At 50.2% G+C, this 27,279-nt stretch overlaps 10 protein-coding genes across 10 annotated transcripts; 3 read left to right on the forward strand and 7 right to left on the reverse strand.

The window, feature by feature from the left end:
* Nucleotides 1–120: 120 nt before the first annotated feature.
* ASPACDRAFT_47339 (copper transporter family protein) lies at nucleotides 121–612 on the reverse strand (the record flags this gene model as incomplete). Its single annotated transcript, XM_020201942.1, has 1 exon — nucleotides 121–612. The coding sequence occupies one exon, from the start codon at nucleotides 610–612 to the stop codon at nucleotides 121–123; it is 492 nt and encodes a 163-aa protein (XP_020052321.1).
* Nucleotides 613–3,406: 2,794 nt separating this feature from the next.
* Nucleotides 3,407–6,139, forward strand: ASPACDRAFT_126255 (uncharacterized protein). Its single transcript, XM_020196900.1, has 6 exons — nucleotides 3,407–3,613; nucleotides 3,694–3,950; nucleotides 4,010–4,121; nucleotides 4,173–4,427; nucleotides 4,490–4,588; nucleotides 4,645–6,139. The coding sequence occupies exons 1-6, from the start codon at nucleotides 3,501–3,503 to the stop codon at nucleotides 5,696–5,698; spliced, it is 1,890 nt and encodes a 629-aa protein (XP_020052322.1). The 5' UTR covers nucleotides 3,407–3,500; the 3' UTR covers nucleotides 5,699–6,139.
* A 2,916-nt stretch (nucleotides 6,140–9,055) lies between these two features.
* On the forward strand, nucleotides 9,056–13,899 carry ASPACDRAFT_47342 (uncharacterized protein; the record flags this gene model as incomplete). Its single annotated transcript, XM_020201943.1, has 7 exons — nucleotides 9,056–9,088; nucleotides 9,489–9,566; nucleotides 9,619–9,843; nucleotides 9,892–10,117; nucleotides 10,173–10,183; nucleotides 11,739–11,874; nucleotides 13,355–13,899. The coding sequence occupies 7 exons, from the start codon at nucleotides 9,056–9,058 to the stop codon at nucleotides 13,897–13,899; spliced, it is 1,254 nt and encodes a 417-aa protein (XP_020052323.1).
* Nucleotides 13,900–14,432: 533 nt separating this feature from the next.
* Nucleotides 14,433–15,621, reverse strand: ASPACDRAFT_54843 (uncharacterized protein; the record flags this gene model as incomplete). Its single annotated transcript, XM_020202925.1, has 3 exons — nucleotides 14,433–14,658; nucleotides 14,711–15,027; nucleotides 15,205–15,621. 3 exons carry the CDS (start codon nucleotides 15,619–15,621, stop codon nucleotides 14,433–14,435), a joined length of 960 nt encoding a protein of 319 aa, XP_020052324.1.
* A 526-nt stretch (nucleotides 15,622–16,147) lies between these two features.
* ASPACDRAFT_126257 (uncharacterized protein) lies at nucleotides 16,148–17,427 on the reverse strand. The gene is made up of 3 exons (XM_020196901.1): nucleotides 17,003–17,427; nucleotides 16,691–16,937; nucleotides 16,148–16,617 (listed from the first exon to the last, which is right to left on the reverse strand). Exons 1-3 carry the CDS (start codon nucleotides 17,380–17,382, stop codon nucleotides 16,414–16,416), a joined length of 831 nt encoding a protein of 276 aa, XP_020052325.1. The 5' UTR covers nucleotides 17,383–17,427; the 3' UTR covers nucleotides 16,148–16,413.
* A 461-nt stretch (nucleotides 17,428–17,888) lies between these two features.
* ASPACDRAFT_1859756 (uncharacterized protein) lies at nucleotides 17,889–19,795 on the reverse strand. Its single transcript, XM_020197692.1, has 4 exons — nucleotides 19,477–19,795; nucleotides 19,153–19,409; nucleotides 18,721–19,091; nucleotides 17,889–18,637 (listed from the first exon to the last, which is right to left on the reverse strand). Exons 1-4 carry the CDS (start codon nucleotides 19,746–19,748, stop codon nucleotides 17,972–17,974), a joined length of 1,566 nt encoding a protein of 521 aa, XP_020052326.1. The 5' UTR covers nucleotides 19,749–19,795; the 3' UTR covers nucleotides 17,889–17,971.
* A 1,540-nt stretch (nucleotides 19,796–21,335) lies between these two features.
* On the reverse strand, nucleotides 21,336–22,786 carry ASPACDRAFT_126259 (uncharacterized protein). Its single transcript, XM_020196902.1, has 3 exons — nucleotides 22,471–22,786; nucleotides 22,287–22,417; nucleotides 21,336–22,237 (listed from the first exon to the last, which is right to left on the reverse strand). Exons 1-3 carry the CDS (start codon nucleotides 22,760–22,762, stop codon nucleotides 21,482–21,484), a joined length of 1,179 nt encoding a protein of 392 aa, XP_020052327.1. The 5' UTR covers nucleotides 22,763–22,786; the 3' UTR covers nucleotides 21,336–21,481.
* Nucleotides 22,787–24,146: 1,360 nt separating this feature from the next.
* Nucleotides 24,147–24,667, reverse strand: ASPACDRAFT_1859758 (uncharacterized protein; the record flags this gene model as incomplete). The annotated part of the gene is made up of 1 exon (XM_020197693.1): nucleotides 24,147–24,667. The coding sequence occupies one exon, from the start codon at nucleotides 24,665–24,667 to the stop codon at nucleotides 24,320–24,322; it is 348 nt and encodes a 115-aa protein (XP_020052328.1). The 3' UTR covers nucleotides 24,147–24,319.
* A 357-nt stretch (nucleotides 24,668–25,024) lies between these two features.
* ASPACDRAFT_126261 (uncharacterized protein) lies at nucleotides 25,025–25,885 on the forward strand. Its single transcript, XM_020196903.1, has 2 exons — nucleotides 25,025–25,189; nucleotides 25,247–25,885. Exons 1-2 carry the CDS (start codon nucleotides 25,111–25,113, stop codon nucleotides 25,615–25,617), a joined length of 450 nt encoding a protein of 149 aa, XP_020052329.1. The 5' UTR covers nucleotides 25,025–25,110; the 3' UTR covers nucleotides 25,618–25,885.
* Nucleotides 25,886–26,797: 912 nt separating this feature from the next.
* On the reverse strand, nucleotides 26,798–27,208 carry ASPACDRAFT_47349 (uncharacterized protein; the record flags this gene model as incomplete). The annotated part of the gene is made up of 1 exon (XM_020201944.1): nucleotides 26,798–27,208. The coding sequence occupies one exon, from the start codon at nucleotides 27,206–27,208 to the stop codon at nucleotides 26,798–26,800; it is 411 nt and encodes a 136-aa protein (XP_020052330.1).
* Nucleotides 27,209–27,279: the final 71 nt, after the last annotated feature.

A 27,279-nucleotide genomic window follows, 5' to 3' on the forward strand; every position in this document is an offset into this window, starting at 1 on the left:
TCACGAATTGATTCCTACTCGATACCGATAATCGTGTCATGGCAGTGACACGGAATGCGAAACGGTTTTAATCTTGTTTTCCCTTCCATGTGTCCCTCATCCTGTATGTTTGAGTCCATCTCAATGATGTGCATAAAGTGTATCGCTGGCCCATCCCCCCAGAACGAATGTCCCTAGCCACAGACCGGCGAGCACCGACAGAAAGTATCCTACATTCATGGTCATGACCGCCAGCATCAGTAGATAACCCACACCGGCAACCACCAACTCCAGCGTGGCGCGGCCGGCGGCAGGGTTGATGGCCCACCGGGTTCTCCCGTGGCCGTGCTCGGGGCAGGATCTCGATATCCCGTCATTCCACAGACTTCTCTCACATATCGGTTTAAGCGCGAGGAGGAAACGGAGAATGACGGCCAGGGCGATCAAAAAGATGCATGTTCCCGCGTACTGCCCGGTGGTGGAGGGAGTCCAGGCGTTGGAGTATAAGGGTGTGGTGGTCGAAGTGAAAAAGACCATCGTCATAGACATTGACACAGAAGAGGAGGAAGAGTCGGTTGACATGCTTGTTGTGCTGGAGCTCGTGGCTGTGCTGGTTCCCATGGCCATAGCCATGGTTGTTGTGGTGGAGCTCATATCCATGTCCATCATTGCGTTGAAGGGAAATGCCGTGGACGCAGAGAAATGTTGCTGGGGATGGAAATGATAGAAGGAAGAAAGAAAGTGAAAAAGGGCAAGCCGAAAGAGAAATAAACTATCAGAAGACTGCGCCTTGACATATCGGCCAACAACTTCGACTGATATCTCGAATTCTCTCTCTCCCGCGCCGACCCGCCAGGCTCGGACGCTACTTCTTACGCTAGTTTCACGCTAATGCATTAGGCCGCGCGCTGACCTGCCCAAAATCCCCTCAAATGTGCTCAAATCTCGACTGTACTGCGTGTAATTCCCCGCCAAAAATGGCTCAGGCTAGGATTGATAATTAGCTCAATGAAGTGTTGTTGGCGAGTATATACTGAGCACTAAATACTGTCTCGACGCGTCGCATGTTACATGCAGATTACTACAATCTACTATCAAATCTGTTGCGCCACAGAGTCATTTCTCTTCTGCAAAGGATATACATGCATTGCGATTGGCTACCATAGGCATAAGGAATGTAGAGACAGAGAAAATCACTTCGCTTCAATTCTATCCTGTCTACCACTAGACACCACTTCTTACTCTTTCCCTCTTCACCTCTCCTATTCAATCCCCCTCTCTTGTATCTTGTCCGCACATCCAGCATGGTTATGATACCGTGACTGACCTCGCCCGTCGCCCTGCACTCCAACCGCAATGCCGGGACGTGTAGTTTGATCCCGGAGCAATGCGCCTTCAAAGAATCTTGGTGGGTGTTCTGGTACGAGGCTGATCACCGTTATGCCCTGCCCACGGTGGCCTTGTTCCTCGTTACTATCATTCTTGTCGCCCTCGGCAAACTGCTCGGTCTTCTGGTTCCTGCGCGAAGACGAAAGAGCGGATCGTTTTTGTCTCGCCTGTTCGCCCTTGTGCGTCTCTTAGCCTCCCAGCAATGGCGCCCCCTGGTGACGGCCGGCACCATGCTTCCCCTCGGTGGGAGCGCAAGTGAAGGCGAGGAGAAGGAGGGCAGAATGCAGACCTCGGGCGCCCACGGTGGACTGACGATTGTCATCCACGAGACGCACATCACGCAAGACTACAAAAGTAGTGAGAAGACGATTGTCGCGGGGGCGGAAAAGCAGCCCCGCTCGCTGTGTGCAGAGGAAGAGCCGCAGGACGGGAGGCACGCGGCCTCCGATGAGGAGGGAGTCGATGGTAAGGAGGCGCTCACGGCTGGTTTCTCGCTGCCGGTCCTGGTTCGCCAGGGTAGGCCGCCGCTAGTGGATATTGTCGGCGTGGAGGTCGAGCGTCCGCCGCTGCGTTGGTGTCGTGTCCTGCGGGCCGGCGTCGATGGCCCACGATGTGAGCCAAGCGGTTGCCAGTGCTCAAGCGCGAATCTTGGCCGGCGGGCTGCCGGGACGTGAGATCTGGTCACATCAGGATGGGTTTAGCTATTGAGCCAGAGGCTGTAGCAGGCGGAGCGGGTGCTCTGCTGTCCGCTGCTCAATAGTTCAGCCCAATGATCGCGTCAGGAACAATTCTCAGTGTCAATCACGTCTCGCGACCGTCCTTTCAGCGCTGATTTTGTCAATCCGAGCCTGCTTCCTCCTGCATGCATACGTTATCCCTCTGGTTTTATTGGAAGAGGTTGACTTCTAATTGCAGCGGTGGAGGTCTGGATGTGGGAGAGAAAAAGATCCCACGGTGGTATCTCGATCATCAACTGCGGGGACCCACTACAACAATCAGATGCCAAGCGTCTGGTGGGTTCGAATCCACGAATACGTAACACACAGATGATGGCAGGCAGGTCATATAGTGATTTTCGCCTAGGGCTTGGCTCGAAGTGATATACAGCCGGGCATCAGCCCCGAGAACTTAGGAAGTGGGGGATCAATTTCAACTAAAATGAATGTAGAACGTTCGCTTTCTGGGTAAAGTCGGAGCATGAGTACTGAGGGGTTGACTTTATTAGCAAAATCATGGTTGGTAGAGATATATACTAGTACTTTAGAATATTTCACGTGACTTACAGCACGATCAGGGCAAAAGTTCTCACTGTACATCCGGGACGGGAGGAACCGGGTGGATTTAATTCGTAATCTAGCCCTGATTGATGGCACCAGGCGAACACGGTATAGTCATTTGTTAAAGAAAAATCAAGCTAGACACGTTTGGAATTCAATTCATCTTTCCGCCTCTAGCATACTAAGAAAACGCACATCATGCAAGACTACACCAGCGATCGTTTTCGACATTGCCTAATATGAAGCTAGATCTTTGACACTCATCTCCGCGCAACCTAACGCGACCGCGACTGGTCGGGAAGCCAGGAGCTGGAGTGTAGATGACTTAGATGACTCGTAGCGGGTGTGACAATACCAGGTAACTTGCCTGAGACACTTGACAGGGTATCAATGGTCCATAAGACTAGCTGGGTGGTTATGTCGTTCTGAGCTTTCAGTGCTCACAGAGAAATGTAATAATATCATGTCGAAGTTGGCGTATAGAGACTGAGCGGAACTGCGCACCTTTAGCAATGGGAGTATGCACAGGGCATATGACAACTCCACTATCAAGCCACACACCGTCGCCACACACAGGATGCTAAGGGCGAGCAACCAATGGAGAGCAGGGTAATCAAGCTCAAATCTGCTCATGGTAACAGGCGATTCGGGTCTAGCCAAGTGGGTCAAAGCGCTAGAGCCATCAGGGCTCTACTTGATCACGCTGCACTCCTTCAGGCAGCACTGATGGATAGTTTGATAGTAGTACTTAGTAATAGCAATAAACCCCAGATCCTCTGTCCTGCCACATTTGGCCGGAGATTCATTCCAACTGCCTCGAAACGGCTTGCTACAACCCGCGGCAAGACTTGCAAGATGTCCGCAGCCTGGCTCACATCACCGGTCCAGCTGACAGGGAGTCGGGAGTTCACCTGTGATGGCTTCACAACGGAACAATGTGACTACTATATACAGCGATGGCATTTTTGGTCAGATTGCTCCCTGGATTCTCCCCGACCGACGCCAATAGTCCTTAGACTTCTCGCTGACATCTATGCAATGCAAATAGGTACATCGCCGACTATGTCTACGCTCTACCGACCATCGCGTTCTTTATGTGTTCAATTGGGATCTTCATCATCGGGTACTTCCTTTCTTCGATACTTGGTAACCGGAGAAAGTTTCGGGGCGCCCGAGTATGGCAAAGGTTGATTGCCTTCATCCGATACTTGTCCTACCGTGGCTTTCATGTCTGTGCACTGGGATGGAGTTCAGCTCCCTTGGGAGTCCTGCTTCTGGGTGCGGCAGGGGCCGTCTTCTTCCTCTGTAAGCCAACATCGCCGCTAGAGCGAACATGTCGAAGCTGATGATAGCTGGATTATCAGGCATGGTGCTCATTCCCCAGCCTTACTACTGGTCCAGTCTAGACTATGGTGGTTCGCCTCCCCTTGCTACAAGATCGGGATGGATGGCGCTGGCGTGCATGCCCTTTGTCTTGTAAGTCTCCAAGTGGTTGAAGTCGTTGTTTGATATAATAACTGTGTACAGCGCAACGGCCACCAAGACGAATTGGATCACCCTCTTTACCGGCGTCTCCCATGAGAAGCTCCAAGTATTTCACCGATGGATAGCCTATGCCTTCTTTGTCCTCGCGCTCTTGCATACTTTTCCCTTCATTGTCTACCATATCCGATTCCATGACATGGTGATGCAATTTGAGATGAGCCTTATTTTTTACTGGACCGGAATTGTGGCTATCATCTTCCAGGCCTGGCTTACCTTTGCCTCACACAGTGTGATTAGGTATGTGACAGCACAGCAATGGACAAAAATGCAACGTTCTCACCAATATGAATTTGTTGCAGAGAACTGGGCTACGAATTCTTCAAGGCGACACACTTCTTTGCTGCTGCCGTTTTTATTCTAATCTTCTTCTGGCACTGCGACTATACCCTGACCTCCTGGTAAGCACAAGCATCTGAAGCGGCCCCCTTGAACACCACCACCAATATCTATCTAGGCACTACTTTATCGCGACAGCCGCCGTATACGTCCCATGTTTCCTCCATCCCTGGCTGCGGACGCTTTTCGAGTATGGAATGTGCCAAAAGGCCCAAGTTCACCTGGAAAGCAACGGCTTCATCCGGATCACAATCCCCGTGGCCTTCCGGTGGCGACCCGGCCAGCACTGCTTCCTCCGCTTCACCAGCTTCGGGCTACTCCATGCGCTCTCGGCGCACCCGTTCACCATCTGCTCCCTGCCAGCAGAAAAGCCCGGTGACGAATCCCACCTCGTCTTCTACATCCGCCATCAAGGCGGTTTTACGGCGCGCCTTTACGAATACGCCGTGGCGCGCCTGGAGGCTTTTGTGCCGGTGCTCGTCGACGGCCCGTACGGCGGAATCAACCTGCAATCCTACGTTTGCAGCGACAATCTCCTGTTGATTGCAGGGGGATCTGGCATTGGATGGACTTTGCCGTTCATTCAGCAATTCCTCGCGTCACGGTCAGCGTCTGGTGACGTAGAATCTGGCCAAGGAATTGATGTCGTGAGCGAGGACGATACAGAAGCAGCAAGGTACAATAACCCGCCTTCCAGCAATGGCGTTTCTGCGCCTCGCTCCCTGCGGGTCATCCTGGCAACTAGAGACACCGAAAGCCGCATGTGGTTCGATCAAGCTATCAGTCGGCTGCTGGACGAGTTCCCCATGCCCGGCGCGCTGCTCGATCTTCACATTCAGATCCATCTGACTGGTGACGAGTCCGACCGGCAACCGACCCAGAGACAGCAGACCCCCGCTGAATTGAAAGAGCAGGGGCCCTTGCACGCAAGTGGGGATATTTCGAACTATCAAGCGATGCTCACCATGGACAGCTCGAAGGGCCGGCCACAGCTCCCTGCGATCATTCACGAAGCAGTTCATCCCGGCGAGTCGCTCGGGGTTTATGTTTGTGGGCCGATTTCGATGCAGAGTGATGTTCGCAATGCGGTTGCTGAGGAGAACTTGAAGGTCCTGAAGGGGGCCAAGTCGGGCGGGATTTATCTGCATTGCGAGCATTTTCAATGGGCATAGTAGCAGGGATTTGTGTTGATACTTAGTTCATTGGTTGACCGCGCTGAAGACTGGCTAGTCCAATCTCAAGGCTGAGATATGCAGACAAAGTTGAGGTCCCTGAGGTATCCATGCCGATTTGAAGAGCGACCGCTATGCAAAGTGCTGAAGGCTAGAAATTGACTTCCGTTTGCCCTACATGGCGAGATCCATTGGAGGAATTTGATCGTTGGGCTTAGAAGGTGTGATTTGATTGAGCTCAATTGCGCACAATTCGACCAGGGTCAGAATTGGTGTGAGGGGTCGGACTCGCTCAGGCCATACTCAGGCCATACTAAGGCCCTCCATCACACTCGGGCCTTTTACAAGTATGGCCTTAACGAAGAACCTTTGCCTCCTATCATATTGAATGTATTAGCAGAAGATTACGGGAGCCTTAAACAATATATTAGATTACAGAGATTTTAAAGTTATCTACTATAAGAGCAGTAAATTCAACCACAGGCACTGGCCTATACAGGCTTTAATAAGATTCCAAATTTGTTAGAAAAGTAATATTTATATTCACCGATGTATATAAAGAATAGAAATAGTGTATCTCTGTTTCGATGTCTCACCACCCTGACATTATGCCCGTCTCATTCTACTGTCTAGCCGATCATAGGGCCCCCTATTACCGCCTCCGTTAGTGAGGTCTTTGGGCTTAAATCAAAATCTAATATGAGTCTTTACTTGATAGCTCGGCTGCGCTATCCCGCCACATACGACCACAGGGTGTGGAAAATAGGGCTTCCCGTCCGCTCAGCCGTACTCAAGCCACACGCCGGGAGGTTAGTAGTTGGGTGGGTGACCACCAGCGAATCCCTTCTGTTGTATGTTTTTGAAATCTTTTTCTCATCAGATACACAAGACTAAATCCATACACAATATTCAAATATGCACGTAGATCACTACATCGAGATGTCTATACGTCGAATGAATGGCGCACCCAAAAACGCTGTATGTAATAGGCGGACTGCTGGCTTGTATAGCCAGAGGACAACTCTGATTTGCTGTACAAATGTCGGAATCCTCTTGACTATTTTTACATGACAATAGCTATGTGCAAGCTTTTATTGCTTTTGGTGTGCCTAGTGTAGCAGCGTCCAAGTAGCCCGCCAGTAGCCTATCCTTTCCGAAGCCAGCATTCAATTCACGTACCATCGCACTGTCATCACACACTTGATCAAAAGCTGCGAAGATAGGGAACGCAGATCCCATTAAACCCCCAATTCGTACCTAGAACCTTTGTCCGTTGCCATCTATGGTCCACAAGTATAGTGCATAACCCCGGCCATAGCCTGTAATAATAAACTTCTGTGTGGGATCGTTTCAATCAAATACATTCCACCCTCACTATAGCTTAAACTAACTCCTACAGTCCTGTCCTGTCCACCCTTGAGTAACATGCTAATACTAGGATACTGTAGAAGGGGTACTCTACCAGTCACATGCATTGAGCATAGCAAGGGATAAATGGGCCCCAGTAGCCGCATGATTGCTTTCTTTCTGGGTGTCATAAATCGCGCAATGCAGAAACCAATTCTTTATATCGCAAGGGCCATTATAGACGCAAAACTGAGTGTCTGCCCCGCCCACAGTTGATTTCACCCAGACGACACAACCGTGCTCACAATGATCAACCGGCCAGGGGGCTGCGATAGGAATAGCAGCCAGAAGAAATGAGGTCCAACGAACATTCATCGTGTTTCGTACTTGATGAACTGCTTTCAACAGAATAGATCTTCAATCTTTAGAACCCTGTTAAGTAGAAGTGTTCTTGTATTGTGACATCGATATCGCAGAGCTCGGGGCAGGAAATTAGTATGTACAACGAGGAGCACCCACTGTACGTTCTTCTCGTTTCGAGTACCAATGAACTGAAGACTCCTGTGGCGGCAAGGCGTACTCTTGGTTCAGGTTGGTTCGTGTAGTTAAGTTAATACCCCCCATCCACAGTGGAGGCACGGTGACAGGCCCCTCATCAGACACCCCGTAATCTTTGATCTAGACTAAATGCTTGAATGGAGTATGTTTAGCACAGAACCTTGTCTCGCAACGAGTACGATCTCTCCTTCGCGCCAGATCGTACAACGCTCGTATTTCCCTTTATTCTGCCAAGAATATTGTGAATGTGGCCCACAAAAGCTATACGAGCAACCTGCAGACGCAGCTCTTCACCAAACGATATTTCCCTTGAAACCAACAAACTTATTTTGGGCCGGGACCAGAACGTAGTGGATGTTTACCTAACTAGAATCTATTCATCTTTCGGCAGCTGTGTGTGTTCACAGCTAGCTGCTGCAAGAGAAGGGGATTATGGGAGACTTCCTCAAAGCCGCGGATGCTCCTCTTTCACAGATGGGCAGTTTGTCCAGAATTTTCATTACACTTCGTGTCTTGGAGGGGTCCCAGCACTAGGAGCAAGTAGGGTTTCGGACCGTAGTGTCATGATCTGCTTGACAAAAACAACACATCCAGATTCAATGGCTCCTTGCCGAAGGGGCATTACATTTCCGGTGGTGGGGGGGGGGAAGCGAACGCCACATCACTTACCACCGGTCCGGCCGTATCCCCTATCCGCGTACCGAGCTGCAGCGAGGTAGTTGGAGGTATCCCTGCTTTGTGGTGGCAGTATAACATAAAAGTGGATTTCTCATGGGAAGAATGTAAGTGAACGAGCTTAGGGCAAGGAGGTTATGCTGCGATCCAGACAAAGACTATGACGAAAATCGGTACTCTCCTGGATTCCTGCGTGTGGTAGTAGGGAAATAGTACTCTCGTACTGGGGCCACGGTCAATTGAAATTGTACGAAAATGGCTCTTGGGGGCTGAAAGTTGGTCGCAAAAGGGAAACGGTAGACAAACTTAAAAAGCTTAATTACAAGGTGCTTCCAGGGTTCTACCATTCACTTCGTCAAGCCGCGGGAAATTAAGATGGCCTTATCCAATACAAGCAATGTCGAGTTGGGACAAATAAAAGCTTCGAATTTACCTCCAAACTTTCCTCCTATGACCCTCATCTGATATGGTGAGTCGCGTCTTCAGGTTGGTCACCCGGTATATCTCACCAGATTATGCTCGTAACTTTTGCCTCAAGCACGGCTTTCGTGCACAACAAAGAAAGTTAAATGCCCATACAGACATTGCTTCTTCTTGGAGTGACTCTTATATCATGCTTTGTCATTAAAAATTGCAGGTATGAGTACGTTGACTTAAAGCTATACGTTCGCACCTATTTGCAAAACTATTATGGATATGAAAACTTGCTATGATTTTAACACAACAACTTTTTGGTGTTCGCTCATATAGGCTTTATCGTCTTTACTACAACTGCTCATGTCCTCTAAGAAGCTTCGGACTGACCGCGAGGTGAGAGGCAAAGACAGAGTAGAGGGACTCTTTTTGGTTTCTCCTCCAAGAGAAGAGCCAAGAGAGCATCGGGCTGGGATCCGGACGTTGGCTAAGTGAATCTCCGCTGCAACAAATACAAAACACAGGGAAGCTAAACATTGCAGGATGATTCTTATACATGATGTAAATGGGCATCCATCCAACAGCTGGTCTAACAAGTCCAGAGACAAACTTTGGCCAGAATTGTTGTACAAAGATTTACCATGCTCTCAAGTTTTGTCATATGGGTACATAACGAGTCCACTCTATCCATTGGCTTCAGCTGCGAACAATTTCTTTCGGTATCTTGACATATCCAAGGTATGCCACCTCCAATTCCAAATTGTGCAGTGTATTCTTATACTAATAACTGAATCAGGAGGAATTCATTGAGCTTGAAAATAGAGGGCGAATCATATTTGTTGCCATAGGTTTGGGTGGAGCCATTGCCAAAAGGGTATGGCACTTGGTTACATATTCACCTTGCCAGATCACATCTGATTTGACAGATATTGCTTGATTCTCGCGAAAGTGTCACACATCAGATCTGGGAAAAATGCGACGGGATTATCACCCTCCACCCGACTACATCGTCGTACCGTCTACGGCCAGGCGTTCGTCTCCCGTATGACAAGAACCTTTTGAATGAGGCTCAAGTGATAAACGATGAATTCCAAGTCATCTCGTCTATGGTCAACACTGCTGAGATCAGGAATACTCCTCGTCGTTTATTTGTGAGTCCTTGATTGAACAAGTGTCACAAAGTGTCTAATCATCTGTAGCAATCACCAGCAGAATCTTCACAGGAACATGAAGGGCCCTTTGAGACAAATACATATGAGGCATTTTCTCAGTCGAGCGACTGGTATCGCGAACTTCATGAAAGCGATGATTTGTTCAAGTTCATGATTGACAAAATGATTACCTGGCTACGATGGGGCCAGAATATTTCCGCTGATCCTCAGTCGAACACGCAAGCGGAAGCCAGGATTCGGATACTCAGCATTGGTACGGCCGGGTTAGTTAAGCCTTGAATTATACTAACTTATACTAACAACTATAGATGGTGGTGGTGTGCGAGGTTTATGTTCGTTGCTTGTGTTAAAGCGTCTCATGGCTGCGATACGTCACTTGGAACTTATCAAGAAACCGGAGACTAGAAATGAAACTCGAGAACCAGTAAACTATTTCGACATTGCTGGCGGAACAAGCACTGGAGGGTTAGTAGCACTTTCACTTTCTAGTAAGAACACAAGGCTGACCTGGAAGGGTAGATTGATTTGCATTATGCTATTTCGACTTGTAAGTTCTCTCATTTCAGAGTGGACATGGTTGTACCAACATCGACAAGGAGATGAAATTGTCCGAGGCCATTGAGGAATACAGAAGACTTTCGCCAATTATTTTTCGCCAGAGGTGGACACGTTTCCTAGGTTCCAACATCCTTAGAGCTACTATCGGGAGGCCCTGGGTTGATGGAAAGGTTCTCGAACAAGGGGTAAGAGATTTGCTGATTCGTAATCTCCCTGCTGGGGAGAGAAGCGGTCTGCAGGACCAGATGCCGGATGAGGTACAGTTACACTCCGGAAATGACCCACGTGTGAAAATGTGAGTCAGCCCTGGTGGGTTCTATATTTACATTTATAACGATCTCCAGGCTCGTATGCACTGTGAGGAAAGATAATGCTGCAGTCACACGATTCAAGAACTATGGGCAGCAAGTTCCATGTAAAGTGTGGGAGGCTGCTAGGGCGACTTCCCCGGCTCCGTTCTATTTCCCGACGGCAAGGGTGAATGGAATCGGATACTGGGATGGCGGTCTGGGAGCAAACAACCCGATATCTCAGGTGTGGGTTGAGTCAAAGTCGTTTTTTCCCGAGCTAAACACAAAGTTTGTCATTAGTCTGGGAACAGGACGTCCTGAAAGAATTACTAAGTCATGGATTTCATCGATTGGACGGGCCAAAAAAGTTCTTGGACACTTGATGAGCACCGAAGTAAGACACAAGAGATTTGAGGATGAGGCCCGCAGACACGATATATTTTACCGGCGATTTAACCCAACCACTTCTAATCATGATATCGGTATGGCTGATTATAGACTACTCGGTCTACTTGAACGCTACACAAATGCCTACCTTGACGCAGATGAGATTCAGGATGATATCTGGGATTGTGCTAGGCAACTGGTGCGATGGCAGAACGAATAGTGTTGCCGAGGATATTGTTTGCATTAAAGTCTAGGGGGAGACAGTTTCTCATGTACTGATAGCAAATTCTCTCACAAGAGACTTGTAGCAAGATCTTTTGACTGAAGGCGCGATCCCGAGTGAGAGATTATGCTCAGGCGGCTGCTGCAACACGCGGCTTGATCGCACATCTGTATCGAGGGTTATCCGATGCCATTTCTTTCCCCACCGGGCGAATGCTGGGAGATTATGGTTGGCAATAATTGCTTCTTTTATGCTTCCGTTAGAGCTTTGCGCAAACATAGCAGCACGTTACCCGATGTGGTCACCATATTCCGGTATATCAAAACCATACGTATCAACAACTGAGACCAAAGTAGTTCCCTTGAAGTGAAAATTATCCTGACATGTTTGCTTTCCTCTGACCTAATATTCGGTAGGAACAGCAAATAGCATCACTGCGGTCCTTGGCCAGATCGGCTGGCAGGGATGTGGGCCCATTGTCTCCCCGAGCGGTTGACGATCTAAATGCCTCGCTCTGGCACGGGGTGATCGCGAACTGTGCTCTCGAGAACCGTACGTTTGGAAACTTCGATTGCATGACCCTGGAGGCTGTGGGCGCAGAGATGGGGAATCGCTCGAGGATGGTGATCTAATGGCCGAGCTTGGAGAGCCAGAAGCTTCCATTGGGGTATCCTCCGTAGCTTTAGCTGTATAGCTAACTTGTAATTGATCGTAATTTCTCATCCATGATTAGATATATGCGAACTCGTAGGGAAAGATCTATTTCTAAATATTAGTAGGTTTCTTCCATCATTCTGTATGTGTATGTCACATCCATGTATTAAGTCGGACAAGCAGTCTACAACAGTCTGGGGCACAATTGTGGCATCGCTGGGCCCGGTGTTAATTGCCCAAATGGGATTGGTCGGCGCAGAGGAAGTTCTGAACCCATGATGACGGTAAGCTAGCGGATGTTGCGGGAAGTCAGAGACACATGCCCTAAGAGTCTATATATGTTTTCGTTACTTGCCATTTGCATTGAACGCCACGAGGCATGCGGGACGTAACACTCTAATGCATGCATGACTCTTATTTGATTGGAGACGACAGACAGATTTTGCAGCTAGACCCGGAGTTTGGACTATAAAATAGTCCTAAATGTTGACACGTCAGGGGGTTCAGCTGACCCACCATTATTCCCCACGCTCTGCCGCTTCATGCAGCCAAGCAAACATGCCATGAGACAAGCCTCTCAGAATTGGTGCAACAGGGCGGTGAGGTGCATATTAGTGGCTACTAGGTCAGATTTTAGTGTGGTGCTAGCTCTAACTGAGCTAGAGGCTATATCACTTCACTTGATAATTTAAATTTCTTCAGAGCTCTGACTAGGTCAGAGTTGCTTCTGTAGTGACTAGTCTTCAAGAGTCCCCAACAACTATCGTAGTTCCTACTAAGCTAAGCAAAGCTTTGATCTAGTCCAAGTCCATACCAGATAACGATTGGCAATATAGCCGTTAAATGGGTCAGAGCGTAGACAACACCTCCACAATTTCTGGCCTAATCGCGCTAAATCCTGGCCGAGTCGCAAGTGTGCTCCCGGTCGAAATCCTGCCAGACGGCTCAGCCTTGCCGATCGAGTTAGCACACCATGATAAAAGGAGGACCCGGGCTTTCCCACCCGCTGCAACGTTGCATTCAACTTCTTCGTGCGCCCGTTGAATGACAAGACCCCTGGCACCATGACCAACGACACTCGCGTCTGCTACTACCCCTCGGGCGCAATAGCTGACGATAACGTACCGTGCTCATCCGACGAGTACACTTCGTGCTGTGGAAGCACCGATCTCTGCCTCTCTAACGGTCTCTGCCTAAGTGTAACCCATCAACCATACGTCTTAAGTAGAGGGGCCTGCACCGATCCAGAGTGGGGCACCGGATGTTCCCAATATTGCCGTGCGTTGCCAACCCGGGGAATGGGGCGAGGGGCGGATTTTCTCTCTCCTCTCTGCGCCTTTGAGCTTGTTGATGGGGCATCACACTGACCGTGTTTCAGAGGACAACAACCCCACCGGCGGCTGTTCGATCATCAACCTCAAGTACTCCGATGGAGTATCAACCTACTGTTGCGGGACACCCGTTGCCAACAACGACTCGCAAGTCGTCTGCCCCGACAATGCCAGCTCCTTCGAAGTTCCGACCGGGCACGCGATGGTTGGCTACGCGATGCTGGCCAACGTATCCACGCTCGATGCTACCGCGAAAACAACGACTTCCTGCTCGTCGAATGAGACATCAACGCTGGTCAATTCAACAGCATCGTGTACGAAGGGCGCTTCTTGTCATGACGCCGCCATTGGCGCCGGGGTCGGAGTACCGTTAGGGGTGATTGCGCTGGCGTCGATTGTATGGGCATTGTTTGAGCGAAGGCGCGCAACCGCAAGGCGTGCTGGTCTGTCAGCGCCCAACACCAGCCAGTCGGCACAGATTTATACCCAACAGCTACTCGTACCAAGTTCACAGCACTTTGGCGGGCACTTTGGCGGGCCACCCACCGAGCTGGATGGGTCGAAACGGCCATCGGAGCTGGAGACCCCTTAGTTGTGAGGCATATCGTCCCCGCAAACTTCACTTTGTGAGCATTGGGGGTTACATATGCATCGGAAAAGGAAACGGAGCATCTGGTGACATGCGCTTTAGCATAATGCATACAGACAGCCGGCCTGGCCCCATCACAACTGCTCTCCTCTGTACATAATCAATATATAATATCTCCTCGGGTAATCCTATAAATATCTTGTATCGTGTTTGATATCATATAGCTTCACGGGTGCCACCAGAGTCAGGAATATCACGTGCATGGACAAAAGTCCCCGGAGGGTGGGTCTCGAACAAGCATTATGAATACTTCTTATATATTCTCAGTAGCCTGGCGGAGCGGAAAGTATTCACTCCCGCGATGCATACAAACACGACTCTTGCTAATTTTAAGGAACTGAGGAAGGAATGAGCTTTCATACTGTCATTGAATTAAACTGCCTTGAATGAACGAGACCTGAAACAAACAAAAGCTGTAAGGAACAAAGACTGCTTGACCTGCTTGACATTCATCACCAACGCCGCAGATTAGAAATTTATTGCACCTGCAGGGCTCTTTTGATCCGCAACATTACTGCGGCGCTCAAAACACACAGAGTCTTTATGTGTTCTCTCACACTCAATTTGAAAGGACCATAGGTCGTCATGTCTAAGAACGTATCGTGTGTATGCGTGCCCCCCGCGAGGTATGCCGGGTAACTGGTCGTCGGCTTTCCAAATACAAGCCAAGCCTGGTGGCCGTCCTGCGCGAAAAGGATTTTACTTAAAACTAGTTAGCAAACGGCTTCGTCAAAGTGTATATTGGACCACTTACTATCCACCAAAGACATTATTCCACGGCTTGGCGGACTTGAGCCAGCCGACAATCTCCGCTGTCTCCTGCATTCTAATCCTATCTGAATTATCCCTCCGTGGTCCCTTCTTGACCTCTGCGATCGCGCGCACATCATCTATGTCATCCTTGATCCAGATGCCCCCGTCGGTTAAGGCCTTGTACGAACACGTCTTGAAAGTCGCCTCGAAGGCGACGCGGACAATGGTGACTTCAAAATTTGCTTGTGGAATCAAATTTGACACCGCATCGAGAAACGTGATAAGCGCGACGTTTGTGACCGCCTCGTCATTCGGAGGCTCCCAATCGTCGGGTTCGACCTTGAGCTTCGATTCGACTACTGAATGTGAGTCACGAAAACCCTGAGGCATAGGGAGTGGCTTACCTGGTTCATCGCGTTTTCTATTTGCCTGGGAGCGCGTGTTTGCTGAAGGCGAGAACTGATCGACGGCGTCGGCCTTTCTTGCGATGTCCACGCATCTCTTCTGCCATTTCAAAACTAAGGCCCATGATCCCGGCCAGCCCGGCTGACCCTCAGCCAGGGCACCCAGTCCATCTGGACTTTCGACCAATGAGAAATAGTTCTGAATCTCGACCGACTTCGCCACAAGTTGCTCAGCGTCGTCCCAAACTTCATTCAGGTGGTACTTGGCCTTGTCATTGAGGATGTGAGAGAACTTTTCCGGGCGGGGCCACACTGCCCGAAATAAGACGAATTGCTTCTTCGTTACTTTGGAACCAGAACCAAGCTTCACAAGGTCGTGGAGAGACTTTCCTATAAGACGAGACTGTGTCGCAAGACGGACCCACTCGGACCTGCTTGCAGGGATCGAGAAACTCCCCCGGAACGAGTCTGCGTCCTTATCCTCCCCCTTCCTTTTGAAGAGTGACATCGTGACGAAGAAATGATTGCAATGATTGTCTTAAGAGGGGCGAAGTGAAGAACGAGCGCTGTTCGTGTGTGTATGTGTGGGTGTGGGTGTGTGTGGGTGTGTGGGCTTGGAGAGATCGAGCGAGTGAGCGAGTGATAGAGAGGGAGGGAGAGTGTGTGTGTGTGCTTTGCAGAGATCGACCAAGCGAGTAAGAGAGGGAGAGAAGGCGTGTATGTGAGTGTGTGAGAGAGTGTGTGTGGGTGCGTGATAGAGAATAAGAGAAGCGGAGAGAGCGAACGCGAGAGAGACGCGAAGAGAGAGGGGGGGAGAGGGACGGAGGGAGAGGGATGGAGGGAGAGAGATAGAGGGATAGTGAGGGGAAGATACAGTGCTAAAAAAAAATAAAACACAGCCCATGGCCCACCAATGCGTTGCTGTGTTGTTTCACTTGTGTGTTACCTCCCGCCTTACTCTCACCTTCGCCTCCATCTAATTTGTTTCTAGACCACATCCCACTTTGGCTCCCAGCTAGAAAGATAGCAGATAGGTAGAATTCAAAGTAGGCCCCAAGTCATAAATCATCGAGATATCCCAGGAAACTGCACCCTTCTCTGCATTAAGCCACATCCTCGTGACCCTCACGGGCAACTCAGTGGACATCTAAGTAATAGAGCATCAAGCTGTTGAGCAGCTGCGCATTTCCCTCCGAGAGAGAATGAGGAAGCAGAAGACGAAGAAAAAGGAAAGAAAAACGACAAGTACAGTACGAAGTTATCGCAAGTGACCGTGAAAAGTCCACCCAGACTGCAACTCCTAGCCTTCTACCACATCGATCACCGGCAGCCTCTTTGTATCGAGCTTCTCATCTATCCCTCCGCCCATATATCTGACAACATGTCGCCAGATCTCGTTGTTTTCGGCCAAGTAGAGAGGAGTTTTCGAGATGCGAAGCTGATGCCCATCGTGTATGGCAATCAAACACCGTGCCTTGCGTCCAACGAAGGTGACAAGCATTACCTAGCGACAAACATTAGGCAAGGAATATCAGCCCCAATTCACCAAATCAGAACAAAAGCAACGTTGGGATTACCGGGACAACCATATCGAGAAGACCTTCCATAGACCACCGGGAATACATGAGTGCCAGAATGACCTTTAGCTCAGCCTTTAGCAGAGTGTGTTCCGAGTTGTCAATATCGCTGTGGCTGAGGATCGCTTTAACATGGGGCTGGAATGGTCGAATCCGACAGACATAGAGACCTTCGAGGTCCCACGAGATGTGGGTAGAGAAGATCACCTCATCTGTTTCGAAGACAGATTCCAAATTGGAATAGTCTCTGGCGAATGTTGCTTAGTTTGCAAAAAGCAGGCCTCCAAGCTGTTTTGGGGTCTGGAGACTTACGTTTCTCGCCACTTGTTCAACCAAGTGAGCTTCTGGGTCTCGTCTTCGCAATTCACCCGAGAGCTTGACATCTCGTGATGGAGCAAGGAGGAAAGTTCACCGGCAACTGCGGAGGATGAGAGCTTGTCTCCAAATAGCCTGAATTCCGGATCTAGTACCGCTGCAATCTTGTCGAAGCTTTCAGCAGTTTCCGGGTCAGAGCGGTCCACGGGGTGCTTTCGGATGTAGTCGTAGGTGAGAGGAACAAAGTAACTTGCGGGGTTCAGAGCTGGATGGATATCAGGATCATTGCCAGTGTCACTAGTGAGGTCGAGAGGTAAAATTCGGATGCCGAGCCTCGCTAACTGCTCTGGATCCATTAAGACCTGATCGAGCTCCATGGCCCTTATCATCTTATACGTGGCCCAGAGGTTAGATAACACCTCCTCGCGCTGAGAGTCCAGGTCATCCTTCTCAGGGGCACGCGAAAACCGACGTGGCAGGTGCTTGATGGTACGGATGGTTTTGCGAAGGATGTCAGACATCACGAGCAGCAGATGATCGCGGGGTGGTGGTGCTCGAGGTCAAAGGTGCAGACTTGAGAGATAGGATGTAAAGGAAAATGCGAGGAGAAGCAAGCAAGAGATAACACACGATGGTGTGTTGTTGATGTCATGCGGCGGACCGCCGTCGCGCCCAACACCTCACTGTCGCGTCACCTGACTTTTGCAAAGATGTAAACTGTGAATAACTCAAGCAACCATCCCGCGCATTTGGTGTGAAGCTCTGACTTGTTACACGAAACTTGAGTATGGCGCCCTCATCTCGCTCACATGCACAGTACATATTGTTGTCTGTGTAGCCGTCTCTATTTCTCAAGGCCTCACGCTTTTTTCTATCGCGTTATCACTCTTTCTATCGCACTTTTCAACTTTCTCAAGTCAGCTAGGAATATGCAAAACTGGGCGTTCTCAAAATTCTCGGTCTACTTCAATTTGTCACTCGAACAAGCGTTGACTTTCTGCTCAGTAAGTCAACGTCGATCTCATCCGCATTCACCCCATCCTCCGATCCTCCACCGCGCTTCAGCATCCCCATCATTCTCGACCAGATTCCTTCATTAATACGTCCCTGCACCCAATAGCCCGACTGTCTGCCCTCATCTCCACCGCCATTCGCATTCCCAATTCGCGTAGACGCCCTCGCCTTACACGTCGTCAACCCGTCGTCCATCCGCACTCCCATTCTCGTTAACGACCGACTCAACCGCGTGTTCCCGAGAACAAAGACGGGCTTCGTGCCCTTGACGTCCAATCCATACCAAGGCAGATGGCACCACGAGGTCAGCGCTACCCGGGCCGTGCGGGAGCCGTATCCTCGCGGAACTCCCGGGGTGTCCCGGACTGGCAGATGTTGGTCGATGATCTGGGCCACGCAGACGGGGTCACGGGCATCTTGGATGGTCTGGCGGATATGCTGGGCGATGTCGACGAGATCGTCCGATGCCGATGAGGCGGGGGCAACAGGTGCAACTGGGACGTTGATCCAAGGGTTGGTCAGAACGCCTGCGACCGAAGCGACATGCGATTGGATATTGAGGGTAAAGATCAGGCCGGTGTGGGCTCCCTTTGCCTTGGCAGTTGGGGAGAAGGCTGACTACGCGCAATTAGTTTCTTCGGGGGGCAGGGGGGGGGGCCCAATAGAATAGAGGAGGTCTGGGTGGCTGTAATGGACCGTACCTGATATACGAACGCCATCAAGAGGTCATGTTCCGTGACCTCGACTTCCCGACTCTTCGCCTGGGCCATCCACCCATCGATTTGCGACTGTGGCACGAAAAGCATTCGGCGCACCCGACGGGCGGAAGTGGGACACAGCGCCCAGAAGCGTTGGCGGAGATACGCCACCAGGAACCTCGCCCAGCTCACCCGAAAACCTTGCGAATAGCGAATGGCAATCGGGTGATTCGGCGTGGCATCGTGGGCGGCCGCGGTTTGCCCGGCCTCGATCACCTCGGGTTTGAGGAAGAATTCGGGTCGAATTGCAGTGTCCCCTCGAACATGCGTGCCTGATAGCAGAGCGCAGTACGTCTTGGCAATCCAGTGGATCCCTGGAACCAGTTAGCAACAAGAATCACATGGCGTCGTAGGCTGCGAGGACGAGTAGCGTACCCCCGGCGTCGGATAATGCGTGTTGAACGATGAACTGGATGACACATGCATCTCGCAGATGGACTGTTCGGATGGACAGTGCCTGTCGACCATCGTGCTTGCCGCCCTTGAACTGAACCAGCTCCTCCAGTACGCGGGGGTTGTAGAAGACAGGCTCGGGCTCAGCTTCAGTCGAGCACAATCCAGCGGTGTTCGATGGCACAAACTCGTCCAGATGCAGATTAACTGTCTTGGCGCGAAAGATTGTCCCGAGCTTGCTGGGGGTGCGTTTTCCCTGGATTAATCTCGAGCGCTGCGTGACCGTGTGAAGTTAGCATTGCTCACGAAAGTAAACATCGTTCGTGTGGCTGCGCAAAACTCGCCTTCATATTCAGTCTTGTACCCAGGATCGGATATTCCGTAATCATTTGGCGTGTCGCCGCCAGACATTCCTCCGGCGTCAGTTTGACCGGCAACGCAACCGTCAGATACACCTCGAGCTGGCGCGAGAACGACAGCTCTAGCGGCGAGAGCTCCATCTGCTGCTCCAGTGACCGCTCGGAGACTGGTAGTGAGCACGGCACAGTATCTTCCCAAGGCTGTTTTTCCATCATCATCTTCAAGATTGTGATCGATGCACTTTGACATCTCTCGTCTCTCCTCTTGACCCCCACTGAAGATGCGGACAGGAGTATATTTAACTTCCACCTACGGATAATTCGCCAGGTGTGGGGTTGCCAGGGAGCACCGCGTATAGACAATGAACAATTTCAATAGTCTTCGGAAAATAAATCGCGATCGTCATTGCGCCGTAACTCCAATCTCTTCTAAACGAAAGGAACCAATAAAGGTTTAGCAGGGTCATTCTGGCGTCTTTAAATAGTGGGGTTGAGGGTCTGAATTTCCATTTCCAGGCATCGCGATCATCGTCTTCTGTTTACGCCTGTGTTGAGGCCTCTGTTGTGTTGGTTTTTTCAAATCCCCTTGAGAAAAGATTGATCCGTCCGTCTGGGCCTACGCTCGACCCCGCGTCGACCCCATTGTCGCCCTCTGTCGGGTCTGTGATTATTCATGCGCACCAGGAATTATCAAGCCATAATCCCAATGAGGATATTGACCATTCAGGGAGAGCAAAAAGCCAGGATCTGCAGTGTCGATCTTCGGGAAACCAAGGAAGATAACTCGAACCCTTCGCTTGGCGGGCCAAGTTACGCGTGGTGGAGCCGCCCGAATACGATCAGCAGTTTCTACAGCGAGTCACGACGCGGCCCGAATCTTGATTCCGTGGGCGACGAATTTGAAATCGATCCGGCATGGTCAAGGTAATTGGACGCCATGTGGAACTGTCATGCAGCAGCAGCCGGCTCCTTTTGCCTCGTGGCTATAGCCAAAAAAAAAAAGAAAAGAAAAGAAAAAGAAAAAAAAAATTGTGCTGCAGCTCGGCCCGCTGGGAGCCAAACTTGAAATGCAATGATCTTACCCAAGCAGTCACAAAAGAATGGGGGAGAAACACATTCAGAAGGGGGGATTGGCTTGTGGTTACCCACCCAACTACTAACCTCCCGGCGTTTGGTTTGAACGCGGGGAGAACGTGGTAGGTGTCACTCATTAGGGCTTACTCTTTAACAGCTCGGAACCAAATACTTCAACAGAGAATTCCGGGGAGGTATGCGGAGGCCAGACAGCACGTTCTCGTGGTGGAAGACAGCGTTCAACAGGCGAAGTCTCAGTTACAGATTAGATGCAGCGGGCAGTGATGTCTCTGAAGGCATTAATAACCAAGAGGCCCTCGACAAAGTTGAGGTTCAGACCTATCTCTGTTTTCCTATCTTGTGGATAAAGAGATGTCCCATCTGGACAGGAACTCGGCCACTGATAAAATTTTGTAAAAGTCAAAAGCTCAGCAAAATACATCTACCCGCGACAGGCGTGTTGCAAACGCTAGAAAGGAGCAATGAGAGCATATGATGGCTGCTAGAATTGGGGACGTGATTTTCAAGCCCTATCCACTGCACGAGCCACTTGAAAGGATAAAATCTCTATTATGCTCCTAGGAACGACACTAGAGGCTTACAATCTTGAGCTTGCGCATATCGTATCATTTTTCACGGAATCCCAGGAGAATCGCTGCGAATGGAGTTGATTTCACCCAGAGAATATGTGGGGTAGTGGAAGGTGGGTGGGGCTTGTATCAACATACTATGGTCCTTGGCACATTTGTGAATGTTTTGATTGATACCAACCGTTGTTAGTACAAGGCAAGCTGGGATCATAAATTATTTCTCGGAATGATAATTCCAAACGGAATTTGTGAGCGGCCGTGCATATAACAGTACTACGACACAAAAGTTCAAAAGATAATTCCTGCCTCCCGAAATCTCTCAAATGCTTCCAACCAGCCATCAACCGGATCTCGCTGCTCCGTAAATCCCACCGATCTCAACCTCTTGGGACTGAACTGTCGGTCAAAAGTAAGCCACCACCCAACGGAATCCAATTGCCTCTTCCCATCGCCAACCCCACATGTCAGTCCCTTTGGAACCCCATTTTGCGCGAACAAATGGCGGTATTTGTCGATATATTCACTTGGTTTCAAAGTGTCGTCTTCCGCTGGTCCCACCCCTTTCAGCCCGAACCAGGCCGCGATGCCCGGCCAGAGGTCGCTAGCACTGACGGGCGTATCATTATCTAGCATGTTGATGATCTTCCCACCACATGATTCTGGATGTAGTGCTGCATGGATTGCAATGCGACCGAGGATTTCACTCGACACGGGCGTATATAGCGACCGATACCCAGCTTCGCTCCCTGGAAACGGAACCTCTACCGCTTTGTCGGTGGAGCCTCTGTGATTACATGCGTATAACGAAAGGTATTGCGCCCAGTGGAGAGCAAGAGAGTACGCCGAGCCGTTGGGGGAAAACCCAACCACGGCATCCGGACAGACCTCAGTCCAGGTCCAGTTGCGGTCCTTGCTGGCTTCGGTCAAAATCTTTCTGAACCACGGATACGCGACAGTTTGGGCGTAGTCGTCCGGCAAGCTGTCGGCCATGGATTCTTCGAGTGGTGGCTGGAAGACACCCTCAGGATTGTAGATACCGTAGCCCTGCTGATGTTGGTCTCCACTCCCGTTATGTGACTAAATGGCGACTTACTCTTGATCCGCCGGAATACACAAACGATCGGAGCATTGGGGCGACGATGTTCAATGCGTCGGCCAGTCGCTGCATGATACCGCAGTTCTGCGTGCACTCTTGGGTATAATCGTCGTTGAATGGCGCAAAGACTGATTCATGTTAGTATATCATCATCTAAGCCCTGCTTCCGATCGATACCTACCGAAATAAAAGACGTGGGTTATCCCCTCCGCACCGGTGACCCTTTCTTTAAGTTGCTTCGCCAGATCATCTGTGTTTGTCTGTAGCAAGTTGATCCCCGAAACTAGCTCAAAAGAAGGTCTGTTCGGTCCTGAAGGCAAACAGAGGTCAGGCTCTGCCACGGGCCGATTGAGCACCGCAGTGACACGAGAGAATTGGCCTGACGAGGGGTAACCGGAGAGCAGCTGGTTCAAGGCCGCCCATCCGAGCAGTCCAGCTGCCCCGAAGACGATGGCATGAGATCCTGTCGCCATTGAAGTTGTGTGGTCGAGTGTCAGGGAAACGCAGTACCAAGTTCCAGCGCTGTTACTGGGATATTTTAAAGTCTCGGTAATTTCAAGCGGGGTCCCTTCTGGGTTAGCTTATCCGGCGCAGCAAGCGCACTCAGAATGAATCATAATGAGTGCACTCCTACGAAATAAAGTTGCAAGCATGATAATCCTCATCAAAAAGGGAAAAAAAAGAAAGAAAAAGAAAAAAGAAGTTGACTTTCAAGTAGCTTTCTTAGAAGTTGCTAGAAAATCTTCTCAACATACATAGATTAATATAATCTGAAATCCTGCCTGAACAGTAAAAAAGATTAAACCACAATGAGGCTTTTTCGAACCATGCTGAATTGGACCCCGATACTCAGTCCGTCCATGGGGTGCGGCTTCGTTCTGGATAAACAGAACGGTATGCCATGATCAGTTGAGTCATCAAAAAGCCCAGCTGGCGGGTCAATGCATATCAGCGCATAGTATTTTTGGCCAAAGGCGATTTTTCATTGACCACACTTGGGCCAGCCAATTGCAACCTTGAGGCTGTTTTTCACATCCTGTGGTCGTAACATGGACATGGGTGACTCCACCAAGCCAGTATCCTTATACAACAAACAGCCGAGTGAATGACGAGCTGGTACGTGATGGAGCTTGTCTCTGGATGTCAACATAACAAACTCTCTCCAAGCCGGATAGGAGAATCCATACCACGGCCCATGCGCTGTGACTTTCCGTATTCCGATGTTTAGCATGTCCTTCCGTCGTACATAATCTAATCAGTATTATTGACTGCACTTAGCCTCTGTGTAAATTTCCCGACCACGCCTTTGGTGGCTATACAAACCGTGACGACTGTTCCTTGTCCTGGTGCCAGCTCAAATGGTAAGTAGTCTGGCAGTTCTTTACCGAGTCAGAGGTAATGTTTGCGTCCGCAGTCAGTCGGACATTCATGATTAGAGGCCGCAGATAGCATAATCAGGCATCTGTCACTGATTCCATTTTTGAGCTTGACATTCCGATTTTGCGATGATCTAGCCCCTACGGTTCTCATGGCCGGAACAGAGGGATCACCCTGGAATAGCCTCTACTCTGTTGCAGAGGAGACCTTGCCTAGATGGATCTCTCCCATCATTTTCGATATAGCGGTGCGCCTTTGCGGTGGCTAAAATAGATCTTATCGGCAGATTCTCATCTTCTCTCAAGCATAGGCTCCCAATTGCACCGGAAAAGGGCTATGTGAGAGGCGTTAGACGGAATGAAAAACCAGGAGTGATCTCCACAATGAGGAAGGGAATCGACAACTTTACCTCTCTATAAGTTTTCTTGGGCCCTTTAGCATAGCGATCCGAAGCATCAACGCCAGGCTTCCTTTGGCATCCATCAACTGTGCCCGCATGCTGTCCATCTGCAGCTTGTAGAACGACCAGTTGACAATCTCCGTCCGAGTCAATCTAATTTTACCTTCAGTGTCTGCACTCGTCTGTCTGCAGGTCTGTTGCAGGGCTTGGTACAGGTTGCTGAAGATTTGCTTGCAATTATTAGCCAGCTTGATTACGACTGCTGCGTCCGAGGTGCCGTGGTCTGGTTGTCATTATGATCTTTGTTGCTGAGGTCGTGGATGGTAGGCACCGCGGGTAGTTTTGGCTGGGGTGTTTCATTGTCGCCAGCCCAGCCAACTGCTGCAGATATACTCGTATTCAAGGAGACATTTTCGGCGATGTCGGTGATATCATCTTGTGCGGACTTGACCTGGCTAGTAAATGATATGAGCTTAATGGAACGATGGATCCCGGTGGCTGCGATCCCGAGAATAGCAGACGTGTACCGACTGCTTCCATTACGGCGAGTTGACGATATCATTATCCGTGGCTGGCTGAACTCTTTTGAGAAGCGGGGCATTCCTGCTAGCTTCTTGATCATCTATCCTTAGATCGGCGATTCATTCAGCGCAGGATACAGCATCAATCTTGGCCAATCCGAGTTCTGGATCCCGCATATGAGACGATAGTTCAGCCACACTGTGGGGATTAATGGGCCGAGCGGATCGCGGTGGGGTTTCTCAGCTGGCATTGTTCCCGGCATATGCCTGTGTCGGTATCATGCAGTGGGACATGGACTCCACTTTCTTGTACAAACATATTTGTTATCCTGCAGATCACTTTCAAAATGATCATTGATCTACGAACATGAGTCGCTGTGCACAGCCGACTCCACTTCCGAAGGCCTGATCAAGTACAGTACATAAAAGCCCCCCGAGTCCCCCCTTTCTCTTGCCTCCCTACTCGTGCAACAAGACTCTCCATTCTCACTCTTTTTATCCTACTCCAGCCCTTTCAATCACCATGCGGCGAATGAACGACGACGACTTCCGGGAACTCGGAGTTGGCCTCGGGCCGCTGGGATGGGGTATCTACTATACCTGTATGTATACTCCCGACGGATCAACCTAGCTCTATGACTTGAATGCTAAGATTCCAGGGAACCTATTCGCTGACAGCGATGACCACCCTGAATGGAGGACTGGGGTTGACATGACGGGCTGGACGCTCGCCTGCAACGACGACGATGATCTCGTCTTCCTGAAGACCGAGGATTACACCTATGCCTACTTTTGCCACAACAGCGCCCCCGGCGGCGCCTACTTCAACCTTCACAACTTCTCTGTCAAGTCGCGCGAGTCGAACGCCAAGTTTATGGTGATGTACCCACGCAGTGGCCACGAATGCGACCGGGACCAGATGGTGGAGTGGGCGCGGCGCTGGAGCGGTTATGAGGTGACGGGAGACGAGAAGGAATATTACATGGAGTTGATCCGGGCAGCGAAAGCCGGGGAAGGGCAGGAACAATAGAGATTGCTGCAGCATAGGTCCCAACCTAATCTATTCGAGGGGATGCGGATCTCTACCGTTCCATATAGTTCTAGCATATTTCTATGCATATATGGAGTACTGTAACTCCGTGTGTACTCTTAGATCTACCTAAACATTTTTCATCGTCTTAGGCTGTCCCCTACGCATCCAGTACTATGTACTGCACCACTACGTCTTCCTTCTCCACCGCTGCCTCCTCTGTCCCGATTATCGGATATAGACACAGCCGGCTGGAGCCGAGCACGCGTCCAAGTTCTATTTACGGTTAGTATACCCCACCATAAATCGGGATCTCGGATCATTGGTTAGGCAGATCGATCGTTAGATCCCGGCCCTTACCATGGGTAACATACTGGAATGTACCACACAAGAGGATTTCCTATTTCGCTGCCAAAAGACATGTACCGCATGTAAACTGAGATGTTTATGGCTCCAGCTTGATTAGCCGCCCACCAATACGATCCACCGCGATTATATTAACATTAGAGTATCAGTATATAACAAAAAGAGGATCTGTCCATACTCTCTTCTACTTCGCAAGGTTTGTATAAACGGACAATTTTTTACAATATTAACGACGACGGTTTGAAAATATTGACTGGATTAGACGAGCAAGTATCATAAGGATCGGCGGTTGCTGGTGTAGGCATTTGCAACAAGCGACGCCTGTACCAACAGCTGTATAACTGAGGATATACACCACCCCTAAGCCCAGAGTGGATTGTAGGAAACAAGACAGAAGGGGGGAGAGAATACTAAGCAAGTATAAAACAAATACACAAAAACATACAACAGAAGGGATTCGCTGGTGGTCACCCACCCAACTACTAACCTCCCGGCGTGTGGCTTAAGTACGGCTGAGCGGACGGGAAGCCCTGTTTTCCACACCCTGTGGTCGTATGTACCGATTCTCAAGACGCTAGTGCTTGTATTCCGACCAGCAAAAGCTGGTTATTTACGACGCCATCACTTGAAGACCGACTGTTGCTCAACCCCATCCTTCATGTACTGTACTAAACTGTACACTCAATGCCTCAGGCCGAGCTGAGTGTCCTCGTCCAACCCTAACAACAATTTCCAACTAAGGCATCATGGACCTGTTCCACACATCAGATCAACAAAAACACCCCAACGGCAACATCATCTCCAGGGCCCTTGTTCACCTCGCAAAAACCCACCAACAACCCCCAACCACCCCGACCACCGCAACCGCAACAGCCCAACGCAATAATCTGCGCTGAATATGATACTCCGCAACGCGATCGATAGCCTTGGAATCATTAATCCGAGGAAAAGGAATCCCCTGGGGCACCTCCTTCCCCAGCGCCCGACACAGCGGCTCCCAGCTGTCCCTGAAATCAAAAAACACCAGCCGATCCGCGGGAACGACCTCCCTCAACCACTCTAGATGGCGGCCATTGATCCAGGCGTTGTTCCGGCGCCCCTCGTAGATCCGATCCCACTGCCGCTGCAGCAGCGCGATGTAAGTCACAAAGTGCCGCATCCCCGGCAGCGGCAGCAGCACGGCGCGCAGGAACCACAGCTGCGCCAGCGAGCTGACCTGTTGCATGCTGCGCACCCAGCCGTCGCGGTCGCGCACTGTCGCGATTACGGGTTAAAAAAAAAAGGGGGGGGGGGGGG

Source organism: Aspergillus aculeatus, assembly GCF_001890905.1.
Source record: "Aspergillus aculeatus ATCC 16872 unplaced genomic scaffold ASPACscaffold_18, whole genome shotgun sequence".
In the NCBI taxonomy this organism is placed as follows: domain Eukaryota; kingdom Fungi; phylum Ascomycota; class Eurotiomycetes; order Eurotiales; family Aspergillaceae; genus Aspergillus; species Aspergillus aculeatus.

Excerpts from the sequence above, each read along its gene's own strand:
- ASPACDRAFT_126261 (XM_020196903.1), top strand. The coding sequence starts at position 25,111 with ATGCGGCGAATGAACGACGACGACTTCCGGGAACTCGGAGTTGGCCTC. Across the intron at positions 25,190-25,246 it reads ATGGGGTATCTACTATACCT|GGAACCTATTCGCTGACAGC; the intron begins GTATGTATACTC and ends CTAAGATTCCAG.
- ASPACDRAFT_126259 (XM_020196902.1), bottom strand. The coding sequence starts at position 22,762 with ATGGCGACAGGATCTCATGCCATCGTCTTCGGGGCAGCTGGACTGCTC. Across the intron at positions 22,418-22,470 it reads AACCCACGTCTTTTATTTCG|TCTTTGCGCCATTCAACGAC; the intron begins GTAGGTATCGAT and ends AACATGAATCAG. Across the intron at positions 22,238-22,286 it reads TGTATTCCGGCGGATCAAGA|GGCTACGGTATCTACAATCC; the intron begins GTAAGTCGCCAT and ends CAACATCAGCAG.
- ASPACDRAFT_126255 (XM_020196900.1), top strand. The coding sequence starts at position 3,501 with ATGTCCGCAGCCTGGCTCACATCACCGGTCCAGCTGACAGGGAGTCGG. Across the intron at positions 4,428-4,489 it reads GCCTCACACAGTGTGATTAG|AGAACTGGGCTACGAATTCT; the intron begins GTATGTGACAGC and ends AATTTGTTGCAG. Across the intron at positions 4,589-4,644 it reads GACTATACCCTGACCTCCTG|GCACTACTTTATCGCGACAG; the intron begins GTAAGCACAAGC and ends ATATCTATCTAG.
- ASPACDRAFT_126257 (XM_020196901.1), bottom strand. The coding sequence starts at position 17,382 with ATGGAGCTCGATCAGGTCTTAATGGATCCAGAGCAGTTAGCGAGGCTC. Across the intron at positions 16,938-17,002 it reads TTGAACAAGTGGCGAGAAAC|AGACTATTCCAATTTGGAAT; the intron begins GTAAGTCTCCAG and ends AACATTCGCCAG. Across the intron at positions 16,618-16,690 it reads TTCTCGATATGGTTGTCCCG|GTAATGCTTGTCACCTTCGT; the intron begins GTAATCCCAACG and ends GTTTGTCGCTAG.
- ASPACDRAFT_1859756 (XM_020197692.1), bottom strand. The coding sequence starts at position 19,748 with ATGATGATGGAAAAACAGCCTTGGGAAGATACTGTGCCGTGCTCACTA. Across the intron at positions 19,410-19,476 it reads CACGAACGATGTTTACTTTC|CAAGCTCGGGACAATCTTTC; the intron begins GTGAGCAATGCT and ends ACGCACCCCCAG. Across the intron at positions 18,638-18,720 it reads TGATGGCGTTCGTATATCAG|TCAGCCTTCTCCCCAACTGC; the intron begins GTACGGTCCATT and ends AATTGCGCGTAG.